The 24,331-nt window shown below is 32.0% G+C and overlaps 1 protein-coding gene across 4 annotated transcripts in view; it reads right to left on the reverse strand.

Moving 5' to 3' along the window:
• Positions 1 to 22,083: 22,083 nt before the first annotated feature.
• Positions 22,084 to 24,331, reverse strand: part of LOC143080330 (sex peptide receptor-like) — a 69,088-nt gene continuing 66,840 nt past the window's right edge. For all 4 annotated transcript variants that reach the window (XM_076256126.1, XM_076256124.1, XM_076256128.1 and 1 more), the window contains one exon: positions 22,084 to 23,949. In XM_076256126.1, coding sequence (XP_076112241.1) covers positions 22,513 to 23,658 — 1,146 coding nt within the window. In that variant the 5' untranslated portion in view covers positions 23,659 to 23,949 and the 3' untranslated portion in view covers positions 22,084 to 22,512. The remainder of the gene's footprint in view (positions 23,950 to 24,331) is intronic.

The following is a 24,331-nucleotide window of genomic DNA, read 5'->3' on the forward strand; positions in this document are numbered from 1 at the left end:
TTTGAATATTTGCATGAATAATAAGAATGAAGAAATGTTTAATACAAACACCAATGACTGGATTGAAAGGTGATAAATATTCAACATAACACAAAAAGACAGTAGATACATCATGCACTGTCTTTATTGAAAGGCAAAGTCTAATAATATTTAGTTTGTATTCTTATTTTGCTGTTGAATTAAATAAATAGTTATCAAAGATGCCAGGTTTACAATTTAGTACGCCAGACACGCTTTTCGTCTACATAAGACTCATCAGTGACGCTCATTTCAAATTAGTTATAAAGCCAAACAAGTACAAAGTTGAAGAGCATTGAGGATTCAAAATTCCAAAAAGCTGTGCCAAATACGGCTAAGGAAATCTATGCCTGGGATAAGAAAATCCTTAGTTTTTTTCGAAAAATTCAAAGTTTTGTAAACAGGAAATTCATAAAATGACTGATGATACATAAAACAGGTTTCCTCGTTTCATAATACCGATCGTTTTGTAAAAGACATTGATTTTTTTTATTTCATCCGATGAGGGTGGCACTGCAAGAAGAAAGCGGAAATGTAAAAAACAACAAATCAATAAAAAATTGTTATTATAATTTTGACAACGATTGGGGTTCTAGGACACAGTTTTGAAAATACTTTTTGAATGAACTACCAAATTTGTCTTTTTTTTTTAGTTGCCAGAAACATCCGAGATATTCGTAATCTAAAATTAGTTGGTAATTCTGATAATAGCGACTGAAATGCAATCTTATAGATTTTATCTACCAACAAAATGGTCCGATGATGTGTTGAAATAATTCTTGACTGGTTATAAAAACATCTTTAATTTTCAATACAAGTATCCCAAGTTAATAGAATGAAATTCAAAACAGTGTGGCTGTGGCCATTGACACATTAAATTCATCCATTGACTGGGACAATTTAGGTGAACGTTTGTATGTAACGACCACTGCTCACTATGTACTTTTTAAAGACACTTAAACTATGGGGCCACCAAAGGTTCTCAACACCTTAATAAAGTAATTCGAAAAATTAATCAGAAATAACACGATGTTTTGATTTATATCAATTATATAAATCAAAACATAAAGGTTATTCCTGATTTTTTTTTCGAATTATTTTATAATTAAAGGCGTTAAGAAACCTTTGGTAACCCCACAGTTTAAATGTCTATCGTAGGTACGTCGTGAACAGTGGTCGTTACAGACAAACGTTCACGTAAATTGTCCCAGTCAATGGATGAATTTAATGTGTCAATCAATGGCCATAGCCACACTGTTTTGAATTTCATTCTAATGAGACTATTTTCAATTTGCAGACATCGTAAGAATATGCTTACTGCTAAACAATTCGTTTAAAATGTGCATAGAGTGTACATATTTTGATATCCAAATTATACGCAAACAACTTTAGAAAAGAGATGTATTAGAAGAAGATTTAAAATGATGTATACGGCTTTTTTGCATAGCCTTTAATCTTAGTCATGATACACAATATAAAAGTTCCAGAAGTATGCTTTCATTATCCAATCAAGTTTAAATTGTCTTTTCAGGGCATACATAAAATCATTTAACCAAAGACCAAATGAAACTTTAATGATCGTCAGCTAAAACCTGCACGGATGTAAAGTCATCCTTCCATATTATCTTTGACAGGTGATGCTTTTCGTAATCTCATGTCTTGTAATTCAAACCATTTATTTGTCACTGCTACAAACGCAATACATCCAAAAGCACAATTTATACAAGTAAAATCTCAAAGGGCAAGTAAACAATACTTAAGATCTGATAGAAATTGTAATCTAATGACAATAACATGGAAAGGTTTAACATCCTATGGTAAGGTCTTAACCTACAAGTAGTGCAGAAATGATTTAATATGACTTTCATTGTTCATTTATTTTGAAGTCGATGTAGAGCTTCAAGCACTTGAATGCCATTAGTATTTATATTTCAACTGACGAATATATGTGCATTTGTATTCTTTTTCGTGGTATAAAAGTATATCTTTTCAGCGCCGAAAGGTTACCTTACATCATTGGTCTTTTATAGTTATGATATAACATGCTGTTGGTCGCAGACAGTTCTATTGTTTTAGTGTCATGCAATTCAGAAATCATAATGTTATTTAAAAAGAGTTAAACAATTGGAAATATACATATACAAACACTGCGATAAAGTATATAACAGAAATTGAATGAAAATAGAAAAACAAAATTGCGATGGATGGAGTGAAAGTTTCATTCTGCTATACTAATAAAAGCTTTGAATTTTTTGTATGTGTTATATGGATATAGGAAGATATGGTTTGTAGGCAAACTAGACAACTCTCCATCCAAGTCAAAATTGATAAAAGTAAACCATTATAGGTCAAAGAACGGTCTTCAACACGGAGCCTTGACTTACACCGAACATCAAGCTATAAACGGCCCCAAAATTTCTCGTGTACAACCATTCAAACGGTAAATCCAACGGTATAATCTATATAAAACAAAAACGAGAAACGAGAAACACTAATGAACCACATCAACAAACGGCAACTACTGAACATCAAATAACACCTTTTTTTCACTGCGTTTGAGCTTTTCATTTTGGCATTTGATAAGGGCAGTCCGTTATAAATTCCACTTAGAGTTTGGTATTTTTGTTATTTTACTTTTTCACTTAATATGTCTTCAATTGCATGAATAAGTATGTCAATATAACTTACAAAAACATGGTCTAAAAGGTACAAAAGGTGGTGGGTTAATCTGATACTGGCCTATCCTTTACTAACTGAGAAAGGAAATAAAATGATTGTATATGAATAAGAAAACATTATAAAACTATTCTCGCTACTACCTGAAACTTACCAAGGTTGAAAACGGGGGCTCAAGTGAAATCGGTCTACATTTGCCTGTATGTAGCCTTTTTGAATATATTAAATACCAAATCTCGTGTGTTTACTCCCTGTCTTCTCTATTATTGTATTTGTTGTTGCAAAATGAGAAATCAGTTTGAAATATTATCTGCTGTTTTTCCACCATCCAATACAAACAATGGCAAGCATTTAAAGTCAATATAGGCTTGAAACAATTATCTTAAAACCCGTATTTTGAGATTTGTGAACTTATTGAAAATTCTTATCCAATATACAGGAAATAAATACTGTTTAGTTTCATAGTAAAATAAATCACTTGAAATGACATTGAACAATTTCACAACAAAAGCGATGTTCTAAAAGCACAAATGTCGATAAATTCATTTCTTCTTCTATAAGTCCATTTTGCATGACATTTTTGATATATGATTTATTTACAATACTGATATTCAGAACAATAGGACTTTATAAATAACATATAATCATTTTTTCACGACAATACAGACTAAATGATTGCTGCTAAGTTTCCGCATTTCCGTCCTTAAATTGAAAAATCAGTTTGATTCATGATCAGAACCTTTCCACAATTTCCTTTCCCCTTAATGTCTCTGATAATGTAAGTACGAGAATTTTGACAAGGCAGTCTTGATATAATGATTTTTCATAACATAACTATGTAAAAATTATGTTATTTCGTATCTAGATACGTACAGACACGTCATATAAAACTGACCTTAATAACTATTCATTATTAGATCCCATGCTGAGCGACTAATCTAATATACAACTCGTAGTTGCATTTAGTTGAGCCTTAAAACAGTTAAGTCTAAAAAAGGTAAATGTGATTGATCATTATGTGTGAGTATTTCCATACAAAAAGTTACTGATCGGATGATCCATAATGAACCATTTACACGAATTAGACCGTCTCTATCATGACATCAGATGACAACCACTCGGAAAGGCATTTATCATTGGTCATTGTCTGATAAGATTGAAAAGTCCAGAGGATTTCCTATAAGATTAGTGGTAAAAATCAAAGATTAAAGACATGTTCATGGACAGAAGAACAATAAAAGGTTAAATGTAAACATTATTACATTACATAGTAGATAAAACAGCCTGAGAAAAGCATAACCTAGTGCAATGACTAAATATAGTATGGACAGCATGTAGGACTATAAGTTTTCATACATGTATAGTAATACATATTTAGCCTTGTCTTCGTTTATCAAAAACAACATCAATGTAAGTGATTAAAATCAAAAATCTCGTCGACAAAAGAACTATCAAAGGTTGAATGTAAAACTCATAACATTGCCCCTAATCTAAGGCATCGTAGAAATCATTTGACTATACCAAAATAATCCACATTACATAATTGACACTGCTTTTCAAATAAACCTGGTCTTTGTAAGTAATAAGAATAACCGTGAAAAAATGATAAAGGGTACTGTGGAACACTGAAAATCTCGAAAACATTCTTGCAAAGGATTTTTTATGTGTTATAGGTATGAAAAATACAGAAAGATCAACACCATACTCTGCGTTGAAATACAGAACGCACGAAAATAAGCAGCAAAAAGAACAATTGGTGATTTATGACAATAATCGTTGTCGTTAGCTATATTCATAAATAAAACTACGTAGAAATTAAAAAAAAATATGATATTATGTAAGAGCAATCAAGAGATTGCATATATAACCGGTTCGGTATGCACACATAATATATTATTCATTACTCTACATATCACTTCATAATCATAAAAGATTACAAGTAACGGGGCAATCATACTCCGAAACAAATAATGGTTATTTGCCAGCAAAACCGAACTAAATCCTGTGATTTTTTCACTTGATACATTGATTGTTATTGTTTGGTTAACGTCAAGTGGTATATTTTTCATGCATGTCCCAGACTTGAACAAATAAAAAATAAATACAAAAAGTACGTTCTGCAATCGTGTCAGGTTAATAATAGGCGGTAAATTGGAAATGCCACTGTAAAATGATGGTATATTGGATAGGAAGAAAATATTAAGAATTGCAACATGCCAAATACAGATACAATAAATGTTGTAAATGTTCTTATCGTATTGAGAGCATGGCAATCTCATTTTATTCGACATCTCAATTTACATCTCCGTTATGACCAGACATGCATTCTAATGTATGCATTTCTTACAGGAAAAATGATACGTCTATTTGGCAATAACTTTACTGTTGGTCGAAAGAATACCAATAGTTATCATATTTCTTTACCGCAAACACCTTGGGAATTATAATTTCAGTTGAAACAGTACAAATTTGAAAGATGACAAATGATAAAACTTGTTAGTACAAGTATGACAATTATAAATATTTACTTCATAGTACTATATTAAACGAAAATGAAATAATAAATAAATTCCATACTACCTTCAAGAGCATAACAAACTGGTGACGGTATAAAATAAATATTGGAAAACAGGTGAAACAAACCTTCAACATTAAAACTCTCAGCATCATTTCATTAAATAATTTCTTTGAAAGCGTGAACAATAATAAAATATAAGTGCACATTAGTTTCATGTGAATACTATATGTGAATTTACCTTGAGGTTCAAAGAGAAAATCAAGGTTCCAACATGAATAATTCCCAGTGTTTTACCCATTTGTCTCTCATGTGGATATCCCTGTATTACAAATTTGTGGTAGTTCGGTTGTAGTTTACTATCAATGAGTAGAGCTGTGTTTATAAGTGTACCATCTTTTCTACAGTTAACGTTTGCGGCGATACTGTGGATTCACTTATTTTCGTGGCTACCAATTTTCGTGGATTAAGGAAAACTCACATGTTCGTGGATATTTAATTCCGTAGTTTTGCCGTAGTTAGCCTGCAAGCCTATAGGAAATTTGTCATTCGTTGAACATCTAATTTCGTGGTTCACCTTTACCCACGAAATCCACGAAAATAGGTATCCAACGATTAATAATTTATCCACAGTACTACATACTACCAAGCAATATTACGGACAAATATTTGATAGATTGATATACGCTCGAATATTTGAATCCCTGGGAAGAGATTCGGTTTAAAACGAGTTTGCTACCGTTTGCATGACAGTTTTTTAAGTTGACAAAATAGATTAATTCCAGAATAACGCATTGAAATATCATAGACCTTTATTTTGATAATCATTAAAAAATACCAACAAGTTACTTATTTACATCACGGTTAACCATAATAATTAATGATATATTTTTGTGTTGTCATTTTAGCGATATGTTTTAACATTGCCATAGAAGCGGGAGGTATGGCTAGCCGTACAACCAGATTCAACTCACCATTTGTTTTTCTTAAAATGTGCTGTTGCGAGTCCGGAATATGGCAGTTATTATCAAATAGTTCGTTTCTATGTATGTTAGCGGGTCTTTTTTTGTTGCACTTCAGTGTTCCTGTTGTTCCGTTATTTTCCTCTTATATTTGGTGTGTTTCCTTTGCTTTTACTTTTTAAACCGGATTTGTTTCTCTCAATCGATAATTGGTTATCAAAGGTACCAGGATTATAATTTTGTACGCCAGACGCGCGTTTCGTCTACATAAGACTCATCAGTGACGCTCATATGACTTTTGACGATAAATGACTTTTGAACAGCTGTATACCACTGTTGACATTAACTAAGGTTTCAGGTCGTTATATAGCAAAATTTATTTCTAGGTCCAAACTTCATGTGTCATGTTGTAAGTGATAGTTCTGTACACACTGAATGCATACTAAATCTCTGTTCTTATGTGTTCATTATAAAAAAAAAAAGAAGTTTGTGTGGTTTTTTTTTTAACTGATTTTGAATCTTTGCCTGACAATATATCTGATATAATAAAAGGCATTTCATAGTTTATGCTAACTTAATATATACTGATCCCGATATATATATATATATATATATATATATATATATATATGCATGCAACTTGGAGCTAGCAAATAACAGGCAATAAGTTAAAACTTTCATTTATCCAACACGAGGATGTATTGCATGCAGATGTCAATAACATTGTTTTAATTCTTCGTAGATGATTTTCTAGATGTTCTAGCTTAAATGAACTTAAATCTAATCCGTTTGGTTTTGCGTTTTGTTTATTCAATGCAGTACATCAACTTTAGTATTTAAAGTGAACCAAATTACTCCCGACTAATAATAGTAAATGCATATTAAATCTTCAAGCCGTACATTACTCTTAACCAAGTTCAAGATCAAACTATTAAAACAAGTAAGACAGGTGTGGGATCACTCTCCGATTTAGTGTGTCATAATAATTGCCACTTGTGTTATTTTTTTAGTCTAAAGCTGAGATACTTGAAAGTCAGCAATAGATAAGTTTGCATAAATGTTTATGTTCACTCAAACATCGCAATATTTAAGGAAAAATGGTATGGAACGATTGAAAATGCAATCAAACATTTCTTATACCAAATGCATAAACTATTCAACAAATTTCTTTTAAAAGGGAAAATCTTATATTAGTTGTTATATATGTTATTTTATTGGCTTCAATCCTGCATGATTGTTTGGATCCTCAAAACAATTTGTTTGCAATTGAACATACAACGAAGAACATTTAAATCAACATATCATGCTCAACCAGGAAGAAATTTAATCATGAACAGACATATATATTATGTAAATGGATGAGATTATTAAAAGATGGTGCACGGAAAAGTCAATAAGATGGCAATTACGATATAAAGGTTGGCAACAAATAAACATGTTCTTAGACAGGACAAGAATACAATGCAACAGTAGCGAATTAGCTGATGATCATTGACGAATAAACTTGTGAGAAAATTTTCGTGGCTGACTAAATATCGGTTAGCCATTACGCAATAAGCATAACGACATTATAAAATTTGAAAAAAAATATTCCAATATATGCATCATGTATACACAACTCTTTCAGTGATGTAATTCATATCCAACTAAGTCGGACATCACGTGACTTTTGTGACTTAAACTAGCCTCCATTTTGTATTATATTGCCCCATATAAAATGCATAGGTGCTTCAATAAAGTTTAATTTTCTCATTAACCTGACCTGTTTTCTAACTTTGGCAAATCAATCCTTGATATTCAAACATATTTCTATCAAACAATGTTGGTCCTAGCAGTTTAGTTTTGATTAAATTCTGTCACTGCAGAACCGGAAACACATGTACTTTTTCTCGTTATTTCTCCGTTGACTCAATAGGTCATTTCTGGAATCATGTTTTTCACCGGAAAAGATCGTCAATTTTGAACGCATAAAGAAGTTTATAGAACAAGTTGTTTCAGTTATAACTTTTATTTCATAAAAAGTAAAATCACAAAAATACTGAGCTCCGAGGAACATTCAAAACGGAAAGTCCCCTATCAAATGGCAAAACAAAAGCTCAAACACATTAAACGAATGGATAACAACTGTTAAATTCCTGACTTGATACAGGCATTTTCTCCTGTAGAAAAGGATGGATTTAATCTGGTTTTATAGCCAGCTTAACCTCTCACCAACAGTTGCATCAGATTCTATTATATTGACTAACGATGCCTGAACAAAACAAACATACATAATAGGTAAAAATGTCAATAATACAAAGTCGTGCTACAATTTTACTAAAATTGGATAAAATTGGATAATGGCAATAATTAGAGATGTTTGGTATAGGAAGCCATGGAAAAAAATCTCCAATAGACATTTCGAGGTCAACATATATTCAGACAGGTATCTCTCAAAGAGAGGCAAAAGATACCAGAGGGACATTCAAACTCATAGATCGAAAATAAACTGACAACGACATGGCTAAAAAGACAAAGAAAAACGGACAAACAATAGACCACAAGAAATAACATACAAAGCAAAAGACTGAGCAACACGAACCCGACCAAAACTTGGGGTGATCTAAGGTGATCCGGAAGGCTAAGCAGATCCTGTTCCACATGTGTCACCCGTCGTGTTGATCATGTATTTACGCACCCGGTAAATAGTCTAATTTGGCAGGTAACTTCGTGAAAAAATGAACGGGATAACTGATACATCAGGATTTAATCTATATTACCGAAAAAGGTTTAGAATAAACCCAACAGAAGTTATTATTATAGTCCTGTACAATCAACACATATATGTTATAAAGAAACAACTACAGTCCATGTTTCTGACTTTGAACAGACACAAACACATATGTTAGCCTAAAACTAATGTTTTAAATCCATAAAGTCAACATTTGAAGAAATTTATTAAACATTAGAACGTTTATAGTTTTTAGTGTTGAGTGATATAGAGTAGATGTAAATAAACTACTTCAAAATATCAAATACAAGAGGAACAATGCTATTATAGAACTTCAGTATCTTTCAAAAAGCTGAAAAATCTTCAACAATGCATTTAGGGACAGCAAAAAAATTTAAATCAACATTACATGCTCACAAAGGGAAAAAAAAAATGAATGTTGAATTTGAAAGTTAGCAACAATCTAGAAATCGCCGACATGGTAGCCAGTATTATAGGTAATCGTTATGCTTTAAACAATGAGCCAAAAAACAAACTTCCCACATAGTTACCTTGAAATTGCATACAGAAAACAATTCAAACGGGAAAACTAACGCAGTACTTCGTGTACAAAACTTCAAACTAGTAACAAATATTGTAAACACATAAAACGACAATGACGAAATTACGGGATCACTACTTGAAACAGACACATACAAAATGTGAACGATAAAAAAACACAAAGGCACAAGGTTCAGATTTAGGAGTACTCGTAGTTGCTAAAAGCTAGTTGAACGACATTAACAATACAACGTATGTACATGTGTTAGTATGTGGGTTTTTTTTTTATGTATATTTTGTTTTTAAGACAATTTTCGTTCATTCCACTCCTGATGTCAGGCGAATTTGTTTTTTTTTGTTAACTTCTCATTGAAAAATTATTTTTGTAAGGACAAGTAACATCATATTTTTTTTGTTAACTTCTCATTGAAAAATTATTTTTGTAAGGACAAGTAACATCATACCTTGATGATAGATGTTTTCACTATAAATATGTTGCTGAGGAAACCGTTCACATCATTACGATTATAATGTAATATAAAATTTTTGAGTACACCTTTTCAATTAAAAATAAGCAAATAGATTTAAGTATTCCGACTTAATCTTCTTTGCGTTATAAGATTCCTTGAAATAACCTGAGGAATGGCGTCGACGTTCTTAAATTATATTTTTGTCCTATACATTCATTTTTCATATGTTATTATTTCATTTCAATTATATATACATGATATAATGTTAAATATACAATTTTATGTTAAAAAAGAACAGACGATTAGTTGAAACTTGAATAAATCCAAAATGAAGATTTATTGTAAGCAGATGTCAGTTAATTTTTTTTTTAATTCTTCGTTCTCGATACTCTAGATGCTATAGGTGAAATGAAATTAAGAAAGTTTGCTGCTCAGTTAAAAAATAAATAATTTTCCATAACACTAGTATATATTGATAGGGGATTGATTGAGGAATAAAAAAAGCAAAAACAATATAGGGGTCAATGTGCTTGTTTTCGAGATATTAGCCATGTGAATTTTGGCGGGAAAATGTTCTCTGTTGGCTTTTTATAGATTTATCAGTGACCAGTTAAAGTTCTCAAAAACTATCAAAAAATAAATACGATTTTATAAGACTTTTACAAATGGCTTATAATTATACATGTAAAAGATTTATAAAAAGAAAAATGGGGGTCAATGGGCAATTTTTTAAAGGCATTCAAAGGGATAAAACCAGAGGATTCTGAAAATCTGACAAACATCCCAAAACAAGACAAGCGAACTTCCTTTAACTAATACGTTTGATTTAACAGTTTTCTGCATTAATTAAGGACATTTACTATATTTTTTCAAAATGATCCAAATTACACAATGTTTTTCAAGTCTTAAAAATCTAATGCTAAGAAAATTAGAATTTTCTTAATTTCAATCTGTGAGATCTCAAAAATACATTTTTAACAAACAAAAACATATTTATAAATTTGTACGAATGAAGTCATTTGTAACTTTTCATCTAAAAACTACAAAAAAATAAATTCTTGGCTATCGGCCAGTAATCTCAGACTTTTTTTCTCGCTTTTCGGCCTTTGAAAATGAAATCTGAACTGTGGCCACAAAAATGAAAGAGTGGTGAACATACACGAGGGACATTCATAGTCATAAGTCAAAAATCAGCTGTCAACGCTATGGATATAAAAGAAAAAAGACAAACACACAAACACACAAACAATAGTACACAGAATAAAACACAGAAAAGTGAAGACAGAGGAACACAAATCAATCAAAAAATGAAAGTTTCTCTGTAAACGCTGCATTTATTTCAAGGTCATGCTGCATTTATTTCAAGGTCATGCTGAAAATATTATGAATTTCTCCAAATTTTCAGCTAAACGAAGAAATTGTAAAACTACTATATGTATGATAAGACGAGGTGCGTTAATTTTTTTGTTAAGTATTTAATGCATAAATCTTAAAGCTACGCAATGCTCATCTCCAAATTCAAAGTCAAAGTATTAACAAAAATGCATGACAGATGTGAGATCACTGGCCGATTCAGTTTGTAATTATTATTGCAACCTTTTATTTTTGGTGTCTGAAGCTCAGATACTTAAATGTCAGCAATTTTACGTTTTGCATTAAATGTTAAGAGCTCCTCAATTATTGCAATGTTTTTAGGAAAAGTCTTTGAATATAGGATGCTTCAAAAACAAACTTATAAAAATTGCACAAAAAACCCCAAGATAAGATGCATTAACACAGAACTCAACAGATTCAATTAAAAATACATCGTTAAAACACATATTTGCAGTCAAATTTATTCTTATTTGTAGGTAGCTGCAATTTCCCTGACATCCCGAATGACTGGTTGTTAAAATCAATTTGTTTCAAATTACTGAAACAGCAAAAAATATTTAATTTAACATTACATGCTCAATCATGAAGAAATGCAAAAAGAAACGATTAATAAAAGATGGTGCAAGAAAAAGTCAATAAGACGGCAATTCAGTTATAAAGGGTGGCATTAAATAAACATGCTCTGAGTACAAGACTACAATGTAACAGTAGTGAATTAGCTACTGTGACAGTATTATCATTGACGAATAACCTTGGAAGAAAATCGTCGATTAATATCAACATTTTACCATTACGCAATAAGCATCATTGCGGTTATAAAATAGAAATGCTTTAAAAAAATGCATCAAACAAACTCTGCCTGAAATGTATACATAAATTATATAAGGCCATGTTCACTTTCACTTAAACTCGGTGTTGTGTTAGTGTAACTCACACATAAACTAAAGGAGCCTGTAATTCAGTGGTTGTCGTTTGTTTATGTGTTACATATTTGTTTTTCGTTCATTTTTTTACATAAATAAGGCCGTTAGTTTTATTGTTTGAATTGTTTTACATTGTCTTATCGGGGCATTTTATAGCTGACTATACGGTATGGGCTTTGCTCATTGTTGTTAATGTCTGTGTCATTTTGGTCTTTTGTGGATAGTTGTCTCATTGGCAATCATACCACATCTTCTTTTTATAAACATAATTACGTTCCCATTGATAAAACTAAATGTTTACATGTAGTTTAAACCTGTTTTGTCTACATGCAGTCGATAGTCGATGTAGGCCTTGTGTAGGTTAAGTGTACACAAAACTAGGCATTCAGAACTGTAATTTTCCCATGTATATGTAAAAAAGAAACTATTTTTATATAAAATTGATACTTATAACACTTATCAATAAAGTTCTTTACAGAAATATTTGTCTACACTTGATATAATTATTCGTTATAAAAACACTTTACGTAGCCTGATTAACCCCTTATCAAGACTCATATCCATAATCATTGCCGAACACATAATTCATTTGAAAAGGTCTTCCCGAATCGACTGGAAGTACACACTGACAGAAATATTTGCCACTGGTCTTTACTCAAACAACGATTCACTCATAAATGCATCACTGAAAAAGGGTGAGGTTAATTGTTTGTTTAAGTAGTATATCAGATCCGTTTAAATACAATGAGAAATAAAAACATTACCCCTTCCCGTGCCAAAAACTCCTTAGAGAAAAAATACCATTTGAAACAAACAGAAAAGAGTAGAAATGTAGTGATCCTTAACATCGCAATTCTCTTTCTTTGTCTGTAAGCATGCTGATGCAACCTACGTTATTAATGCGTAATAAAGACATCTTTAAACTACTGCAAATCATTCAAAATGACTTTCTTAAAGGAGCAACCACTTTACTTCAAAAAAGGGTGAGTGTCTGAGTCCGAATTTTTTCTCGCGCGAAAGTTTATATATTTTTTTTCGATGGTACCAATTCAATATTTAACACTATAATGTATGGGGAAACTTTGGATTCAAAATATTTGTTCATTCTCATACATGTGACAGAGTTGTCAAGCCACAACTGGAGATTTGGAAATTTTCAGCTGGAGTTTGGGCCTCATAACTGGTGGTTTTTTGAGACCTTTTTATCGACATACGCAAGATTTTTTCGTGTGAGTTTAAACTGCATATCTTCCTTTTTTGTTAAAAAAAATGATTCCATACCTTCAAGCACATGCATAGCCATTTTTACTTAGTAAAATAGAAAATAAGGGTGTGGGGGGGGGGGGGAGGGGTTCAAATATTTATTCATCATATATAGTTCAAAGATAAAGTGATCAGCCATCACACATAGTTGTAAAAAGTACCTCTGCTTTAGCCACATTGTCAACTTTAGTACCACTGAACATGTTTGTAACAGAAGGTGTTGAATTGATAGAGTTGTGGGCTTTCTGGTGGGTAGATGTCTCCATATATTTGGTCAAGTAAAAAGGGCCCATAGTCAGCTTTGCATGAAGTGTAGTAAACATGGTCTTGACCCTTGACACTGGACTTGTACCATTTTTAAATTTGACTAAATACTATGTCTTCTTTAATATTATGCTGGGGTACATGTATTTGGTGATAAAATTATACAGTTTGTATTTTGTCAAATTATAAGACGAACACACTTATACAGGTATTCCATTTGCCTAGATAGAAGACAAGCCATAAATATCATATTTGAGTTGATTTTATTGTCTTTGAGGTTCAGTATAAACTAAGTCTGTTCCATGTTTTTATCAACATCGAAATTTATTAAAGTCGATGTTTCTACAACTGTTCCATTGTCAGTATCACTTTTAATCATCCAGACATGTATATTTTCAACTAGCTAGTTTTTTATTGTTGTATATACAGTCTAATCCTTAACACCTTCATTTTTGCTTTTATATGCAGATGACACCATTTTATTAGCTGACTCGGTTGAAGATCTGCAACTTATGCTTGATAATTTTTCACAATATTGTCTCATGTGGAAACTTAAAGTAAATGTAGAGAAAACTAAAGTTTTAGTTTTTTCAAAAGGCAGGATGTCAGAACACACAAAATTTTATTTGAATAATAATGAGCTTGAAATAGTTAAAGATTATAAATATCTTGGTATATTCTTTTGTAAACATGGTAAAAGTGGATCATTCTTGTCTACAAGAAAGTATCTAAAGGAACAGGCAACTAAAGCTATGTTTGGATTATTGAAGAAATTTAGAAGAAATAACTTATCTATTGAATGTCAAATTGATTTGTTTAAAAAATTAGTAGAACCTGTAATATTATATGGATCAGAAATTTGGGGTTTTGAAAATTTAGATGTTCTTGAAAGTATACAGTTGTGATTTTGTAAAATTATATTGCACTTGAAGCAATTTACACCCAACTTTATTGTATATGGTGAGCTAGGAATATTTCCTATATCGATACAAATAAAGATACGTATGATAAATTTCTGGTGTAGACTTGTTAGAGGAAATGAAACAAAATTTTCATCATTATTATATTAATTGTTACATGTTTACTACACAGATTATGGTTATGAATCTAAGTGGTTAAAGTTTATAAAGAATATTTTAGATGATTGTGGTATGTCAAATGTTTGGCAAAACCAAACTGTTTTTTCGTCCTTATGGATTTCAAAGTGTATTGAACAGAAACTTAAGGATCAATTTATACAATTTTGGTATTCAGAAATGTTCAAGTCTCCTAAGGCATTGTGCTATAGATTATTTAAAACTCATTTTTGTTTTGAAAAATATATCTCAGAGTTATCACCCTATTATATGTACATCCTTTGTAAATTTAGATGTGGTAGTCACAGATTACCAGTCGAGACCGGGAGATGGCGCAATTTGCCAAGAAGCGAAAGAGTGTGCTCTCTGTGTGACTCTATGGATATCGGTGATGAATACCACTATATAATGACATGTAGCTACTTTATCAATGAAAGAATAAATCTGCTTCCCCCTTTTTGTCACGAAAATGTTAACATTTATAAGTTTGAACAGCTATTTGCTTCCAACAATGTAATTGTATTAGAAAAACTATGTAAATTTATTAAGAACGTCCAAGAGAAGGTCGTTCCTCCAGGTTAGAACTTCTTAGTATCACTTTATATATGTACATGTAATTCACACATGCTATATAAGTTTGTATATTGTTAATATGTATATGTTCTCTGTAACAATTGTTTTAAGAGAATAAAGTATTCATTCATTGATAACTCGAGGCTATTTTCCTATTTACCTTTTTGACAAAATTCCATTACAGGAAACTTCCGTTTTTCTCGGACTTTTCCCATATCAATTTAGAGTTTCTCGGACTTTTTCCATGTCCGTATCTATTTTGTAAACAAAAATGTCAACTGAAATTTTTTCGAAATTGACATTTTCAAAAAGCGGAAGATTTCAAATTTTAACGGGAGGGACGGAAGAGGGTCTGAAAAGCGGGAGATTTTAACTCCCGCCGGAAGAATCTGTATGACCCTATTTTTTTAATCAAATTGTGGAAAAATCCATCCCCTTTTTTTTAAAAGTCAAATGGTCGTTCCCTAACTGCTAGAAAAGTTGTTCGAAAATTTGAATTCGGTTCTACGTAATTGACATTTAAATGACATATAGTTTACAAGTGTGAACAAATCTTATTTACAGGTAACTAAAGAAGGTGTATAGATGTGAACAAATTTAATGTGAAACTAGTTTACATTACATTAAACCAAATGTAAACATGTTTACTGTACACGCCGTTTGGTGTGAACACGGCCTAACTCTTTAATTGACTAATTTTTTTAATATAAAAAAAATCATTAATTTAAATCAAGTTTTTGAATATGAATGGCATCAACCCTTTGGAATCATTTTCATAACAGCGTAGACAACCACAATACTTTTGTTGGTAACAATACTGAATCATTTACCTTTAAAGTGTTTGTCATCGGCTATCTATAACAGTGATTCTACGCTCACTCAGTCTGTCAGAGGCCTTCTAATGGTTATTTAAATAGAATAAAAGAGTAAAGTACACGCAGGAGCACCAGAAAAAAAAGAAAGTTTAGGTTTCCAACATTTATATCAACACACACTAATTGGTCCTCTGCTAGGTATTCGAATATTTGATTTAAGCATTTAACACCTTTGACGACCTCACTGACGACAAAGGGGTGTACAGACGAAAGTTTATCTAATCTGGCCCAGTCAATTGATAACATGATCGCGCATAGAAATGGTCGTGTCCACGCTGTTATGGAAGTGATTCTATTTAGAGAGTAGAATTGTAACGATATTGAACCATCTTCAAAAGTTTTAATTTTCTTTGTATAGATCTCGTGCAATTTCCGTTACATTTTTTTATTCTGTGACTTAAATTCAAAGAAAGAAACAACTGTCAACAGAGTGTTTGCGGGAAAGCCTGTTTTGTTGTTATAAATATGTTTGTTGGTTGTCGTCTCATTGTCATTAACTAATTGATATTTGTATCTTCTTTTATTGTGAAAAAAAATCTAGTAAAATTGGCAAATTATAAATATTGTAAAATTCAATGCAGAATCAAAAAGAAAATATTTGATTTCATATAAAAAGGGACCTGTGTCTTTGAGACTACAACTACCCCCTGAAATACCTAAATATATAAAAGCATGGCAATATAAAAATGTATTTGCTTGTTCCCAAAGGTAGCATGGGTAGTTTATTTTTTAATTGGATCTGTATCAATGACTGCTATTACGATATGATGAATTGATAATTTATTATTATCAATTAGGTTAACTGTAATTTTCTGTGTGCTTTTGTTGCAAAATGAAATTTTGAAACAACGTTACTGAACAAACCACGAAAACTATTGTATTATTTCATACAATGTAGTAAATATCTATGATCTATATCTATCTAAATTAACCAAAAACATATTGAATTATCAAGAAAACATGATTCCTCTTCAATGTATAGAAGAAATTTTATGAACAAATTATTTCATTATTCCGTCTCTTCTTGCGAGATTCCTACAGGCATTCGACAAGCTCGTGTTTCTTCCGCTATTTAGTCGTATCGGAGTGTACATAACTGCGAGCATTATTGAATACAGTATCATCTAGTATTATATTGTTCGCACAGACGTGTTTTGGTCGTCTGTAATTTTACAGATATTATTTAATTGGTACATTTTTCTATATGTCCGTGTTTTATTATTGACATTTTGTTTTCCCACTGATAGATATGACAGGAGACTACAGTTTAGTGCTTAGTTAACAAATGTAACCAGACAAAGTTTATATTCCTTTCTCGTCAAATATATTGTCAATGATTCTAATGTTTTAGGAAATAAACACTGATTACGAACATAATGGTTCGTCTGTACTCTGTAGAATGCATAAACTTTGGAGATATTTAAGTTTGTCATGTGACGTCATAGCTTGTCTGAATTTGATATATCACGATTATTTAACGTGTTGGTAAACACTTGTATTACCTTAGAAACCCGAACAATATTATAGCATTGGAACTCTGTAAAAGCTTGAGAAACCCAGACAATAAAAAAGCATATTGAAACTCTGAAAAGCCTTGAGAAACCCGAACAATATATTAACAGTTTTGAAACTCCGAAAAGACCGAGAAACCCGAACAATATGATAACACTGAAACTCTGAACAGACTTGGTAGTGATATGATCTATCTTCTTGGACCATTATATTTCTATTTGTCAACATCTCAGACATCAAGTTACATTTTCACTAATTTTAGAAAAAAAAACATACATTTGTATTTCTAGCCTTCGATAAAAAACAAAAAACAACACTGTATAAAATGCAAGCGTCCTACACGCTTTTCTAAATTTACATTTGCCAGGAACTCTGAATTTAAAAGCCGACTATGTATTAGTTTATAATGTATAAAAACCGAAGCAGTCGGAGAGCTTGAAAGCAAATTGATTCGAGATCGAATGAGATACTATAGGGACATGTCAACGCATAAGTCCAAAGTAAACTGAAAACATCATAGTAAAAATAAAAATGACCAAAATGACAAACAACAGTATACAAAACACAAGATAGAACCTGCATACAAAATCAAAGTAAACATCCGGTACACAATTAAAGAAATAAGCTTTCAACTTCCCTATTAAAGTTGAACTAAGACGTTTCAGTGCTATGTCCATTTATGGTTTGGTCAGGGGCGGATCCAGGATTTTGGAAAGGGGGGCGAAGTTTTTAAAGAAAATTTTTTAGGACCTTTTTTGGGCTACAAAAACATATTATATGTTTAAAATGTCCCCTTTAACGGTTCCTGCCGTGGAACATGTATACATATTTTACAGTTGCTGTAAAGTGTAACGGTTGGACATGTTTTATGCTATATTAATTATCTTATCAAGTGTCTATCATAAAATGATAGTATGGATCCAAAGTATGTACTGATATATTTGATATGGGACTTGTCAGTAAAACATAGATATGGCAAATTCTCGTGTGTTGTATGTTAAATTAGGATAATCTTACAGATTTCTTTTTGTAAGCAAAATATACGCCAGGCTATTAAATGAAATTTACAAAACGACCGATACGAGTTAAAATACAAACAAGCAATGTTTAGCCAAATGTTTCGTTGAAAAGTTTCACCCAAACAAGAAAAGTAAGGGGTTCCAAATCAACTAAAAGGTTACGAATGAGTCTGAAATGACAACAAATTTATTAATGCCGGTCGACAAATTGGCAATTAACACACCCAATAGGCAGGTTGCAGTGTGGTTTGAAAAAAAAGTATTCAGTATATCAGTTCGGCAAAACAGACATTCCAGTCAGATATGGAAACCCGGCCCCAAAAAATACGCCCGTTTTTATTCATCATGTTTATTTAATGCTAAATAATTCTGTTGGGAATTGTCGTTTCTAATGGTATAAAAATATGGACAAGATTATTGTTTTCTCAATCCAGATACGGCCAGAATTTTTGTTTAAGGCAAACATCAGAGTTAGATTTTTTTCTCAAATATCTCAGACTGACTCCTCAAATCTAAGTACCTTAGACTTTAAATCTATCTAGAGCTTTAAATACAGACCGGGGATCATTGTTCAACTATGTTATTTTGAAATAGACTGGGGCATTTGGGGTTAAACATGTTTTCGTATGTAAATACAGAGACATATAATTCAATTGTATTATATGTCTCTGGTAAATACTATTGCTGTGGAACTTTTTTTTCATGAGAGTGTAATAGAGTTTACCATGTTTACTTTCTGTTTGGTGGAATTGTGAAATAAATTAAAGTCAATACGTTCTTGCTCAATCCTGTCTCGCTTTGAAGGTGTCATGATTGTCATCCTCAGCCTAAATATAAAAAAGAAGATGTGGTATGATTGCCAATGAGACAACTATCCACATGAGACCAAAATGACACAGACGTTAACAACTATAGGTCACCGTACGGCCTTCAACAATGAGCAAATCCCATACAGCATAGTCAGCTATAAAAGACCCTGATATGATAATGTAAAACAATTCAAACGAAAAACTAACTGCCTTATATGCGATTCACATGACTTTGCCATACATGTAGTCGGTAAATACCAGCGAAAAATATCTTTATAAGTAAAGAATTGTTGCATAAAAATTGAATACACGGGAAATGGCAAAGTTCACGAAGTCTAGTCTGATTAATCATTTTACCAAAAAAAAAACAAAGTCCCAGCCAAAGGGGTGGGTGGGTGGGGGGGGGGGGGGGGGTGGATACGCCCTCTACGCCTCTCTGGATCCGCCACTGTTGATGCTCAAAAAAGAGTTCTACATTTGGCTTCCTAAATTGTTGTCACACCCGGGAGAGGTTAATTTTATATGTGACACGTTGTTCGTGCATGCGAACATTGAGTAGGAATCCCTAGAACTTTGTGGTAATTATTGTGTTTTTACTGATTCAGAAATGTTTTTCTCTAATCATGTAGGCAATGACATAAAACTGCCAAACACCAAGGTCTTGGAAACAAAAATTGATAATAATAATCATTTTAGTGTTAGATTTATGTAGTATAAACACGACTATCGTCCTTGTTGTGTAAAATAAATGCATACACGTCCTTGTGGTATGAACTTAAATGCTTATATACACGTGCATGTGATGTGAAATAGAATGCAAACACGTTCTTGTGATGTGAAACAAAATGCTCAAACGTCCTTGTGATGTGAAATCAAATGCCTATGCATGCTTGTGGTGAGAAATAAAATGCTTATACGTCCTTGTGGTGTTTAATAAAATGATAAACGTCCAATGGATGTGATGTGAAATAAAATGCTTAAACGACCTTGTGATTTGAAATTAATATACTTACGCTTCAAAGTGAAAAACAATGTGTCCTTATACTTATATACTGGATATAATGCCATTATTATATATAACTATATATATATATATCTATTAATCTTCTAATCTTCTAATATCTGACAATTTAATAGTCTACTTAATTTCTTCCATTAGATACGAAAAGTGGTTTCTTTTATCAAAACAGAAGAGGAAATTAAAAGAAAATGATGTTGTATATAGATCATTAATGATGTTTTATTCGTTTTAATCTCCGCATGTTCTTATGTTACTTGTTATCGTAAGTCTATGTATGTTTACGTCTAATTAAAAAAGACGTGTTTGATAGATGATACACATATATACTTTGACTTTAGTTACTAAACTGTAATAAACATTTACATTAATGGGTCACGAACTCTTTGCAGTTTTTGTTAGTATTTATTTGTGTTTGGTATGTGTTTGCGGTATTCGTTTGCGGTATTCGTTTGTGGTATTTGTTTGTGGTATTTGTTTTCATAGTAATTAGTGTAACAGACCATGTAGCCAACGTATATCATTTGGTTCCTCGATGCTCCTCTGCTTCGTACTTAATTTGACTTTTTTGTTTACCTTTTGATTCGAGCTTCTTTTGCAGACAACACGCGGTCTGGTGTACCAAACAGTACTCCTGGTATCTATGATAAGTTTATAACATAAACACATAAACACAAGCATTATATTTACGATATAAGTTTTCTTAAAACAAGCTATTATTACATAGATTTTCTTTTCATTTTTGCGTCAAATTTTTGCCAAGGGTTCTGACAAGATTGTAACTTTATGTAGTTTATGACGCTACTTTATTGAATATACTCTGAAGAACAGGAACCTATCTTTAAAGTGTAGGACGGCAAGCAGTCCTAGCAAGTCAAGGTTGTGTCATATTGTGTTGAAGACTTTGAGTTTGATTTAAGTCATGTAATATCCGCCATAAAAAAAAGACAAAAAAAACCTTCTTCAATGAGCAAAACCGATACAGTTTTGAAAGCTATACAGTGATGTGTGCAAAGGACGATGACACCAAAGTTGAAACAACACAACAGAGAAATGTTACAGCCATCTTTCAGCTGCTGACATTAACCAGTAGAGAGATAGAAGAATGACAGACGACAATACAATCCATATACTACTCTGAACCGGTCATGTTTTTCGTAAAAACGGAATGTCACCGTGTTTGTCGAATATTATCTTCATTTCAAAATGACGTTTATATAGTGTACTATGTTTGGTTACTTGGACATGTATGTAGCGTTTCTATGTTTGTTATTTTTCAGAATAGGTAGAACATTTGAAAAACTCGAAAATAAATACTGTAATGGTATCTTATTGTTTGTGGTTTTATGTAATGTTTTTGTGTAGTAATTTCCTTTCAGTAAAGAAAATTATCTTATTGTTTGTGGTTTTATATAATGTTTTTGTGTAGTAATTTCCTTTCAGTAAAGATAATTAATGTATATACTTTGAATTCAACTTCATCTAATAAGGCTATTTCATAAGCAGTTGTTGACGATTCATTTATATATTAACATAACATTAATACAAGATCTGTACATTCTTAACATAAGTAGATACAACGAAAGGCAATATTGATTTCAATATATTTAAGATTTGCAGTATTTAGGTCAATCTCCGAAACAACGGCGAGTATCCTTCATCAAATATCATCTCCGAAACAATAGATATTGCTGTTAATTAAATATCTTGTCCACTTCTTCGTATAAAATGTTTCCTCACAAACCGCATGATTGTTGTAACTGAACACAGATGACTGACAGTCGTACACTAGCCGTGAAAAATCAAAGACATCTGATGTTAGTTTAACAAAGATTAAGTTCTAACGAAAGAACTATTCGGACCTCCGTTTCGAGGTTGGTTATCAATGTTCCAAACGCGATTTAATCAAGTTTATTCACAGAACAGTTTCTCCTCCTCCTACCGTCATCTGAGTCTTGTTTCCGTTTTCGATTGGAAGCGTCATATACTGAGAGCATTCCCGATCTATTGGCATACTCCCGCCAATGAACATTCTCTTGAATGTTTCTCGAAACTGTCGGCTCATTCCACAATAAATAAAAAAATTCAGAGGATAACTTAGCAAAATGAAGAAATTGGACATAAGTGACATAATGGCGAAGGTCCTATCATCACAAATATTAACATGCTCGAATGTATTTTGAACAATGTTTAGTATCATGATAATTCCCATTGGAAATTCAACCAATAGAAACAATCCGACAACAGCAACCAGCATTAAAGTTGTACAGTTGCTGTCTTTAAGCTTTCTGGACTCACTCTTTTTGTTTTGTTTTAACAACTGCATCCTTCTAATTTGTGCCTGTCGCATTGTTAATATTAACAGAGCATTAAGGACTACTAAAAATGTACAGGGTATCAGATGAATACATATGACTCGGAACCAGAAGTATACATTGTAATAAAGATCCATGTGATTCCTAACCCAGGGTTTAAGGACTCTAACACATGCATTTACAGTTACATTTGGGTTTACATTTGAGGGAGCTTCAAAATCTATATACTCCTCTTCTAGGAACCGCGAAACCTGTGCTAAAGTTGCAATAGCATATATAATTGCGGTTCCTAATAAAACGTTTTGCATTGTACACCATTTACGGGCTTGGAAAGAATGACAAATATAAATATATCGCTGAATTGCCAACGCCATTGTCAGCCATATTGATGCCGTGTGGAATATTGTTGGAATATATTCTCCGAAATACACATAGATAACGCACCAGTTCAATGGCACCTTTTCCCTATAATTTCCAAGTGAAAAAAAATAAATGAATACTGGTAAAGGGATAAGTCCAGTAAACATGTCGGACACAGCCATTCCGGCGAGAATTGCATTTGTTGGGGTACGCATATGTTTCTTTAGAAGCACCACTACGACTAATATATTTGTTACCACAGTGAAGCATATCAAAATCGGTGAAAAGTATCCGTTTATTGGTACGGCATATTCAATAGGCGTCATCATCCTTAGATTCATGAATGGCGGCGTTCCGTTCGGGTTTCCTGTTGCATTTTCCGTCATCTTGGAGGTAACTCTGGAGAATAATAGAACGTTACAGCTTATGCATATCTAAAAAACGATTACAAATGTAGATTTTTGGACGTTGTAGTGATTTTACTGTATAAATCAACAATTATACAACATCGAAATCTGATCTGACGACAAATACTCTGTAGAGAAATTTTTGGTTAGAGGTCTTAGACGTTGTCTTGTTTAACGACAATCATCCTCATTATACTTGCTGTCTTGAGACAGTACTGGCGGAAGCGTCCAAGTCTTATTCCATAAACAACTTCAAGCTACCATTTTGCCCTGCAAAGAAAAATGAAAGTTGATTGAGGAAAGGCATTGTAATTGACATAGCATCTAATCATCGCGTCATTATAAAAGTTCAATCAATAATTTTTTCCAAAAGGGAAATTCATCCTCGCTTTTAATCCAATATCTGTGTTCTTGAGGGGCAATTGAAATTGTAAGTTGGTGTGATCACGAATGAATTGAAATTAAACCGAACAATAACAGTCAAGTATGATTCCTGTTGCAGGATTATTAAATTTTCAATCAACTTTGAATTACAGTTTCTGAGACATTTCAGAATAAAATAGTATTGAATACTTTCTATTTCTTGTGAATAGTATCATTGGGTGGGTTAATAATGTTACTACGCAATGAATGACGTATGATCATCAGCTAG

The sequence above is a fragment of the Mytilus galloprovincialis genome, chromosome 6 (genome assembly GCF_965363235.1).
Source record: "Mytilus galloprovincialis chromosome 6, xbMytGall1.hap1.1, whole genome shotgun sequence".
In the NCBI taxonomy this organism is placed as follows: Eukaryota; Metazoa; Mollusca; class Bivalvia; order Mytilida; family Mytilidae; genus Mytilus; species Mytilus galloprovincialis.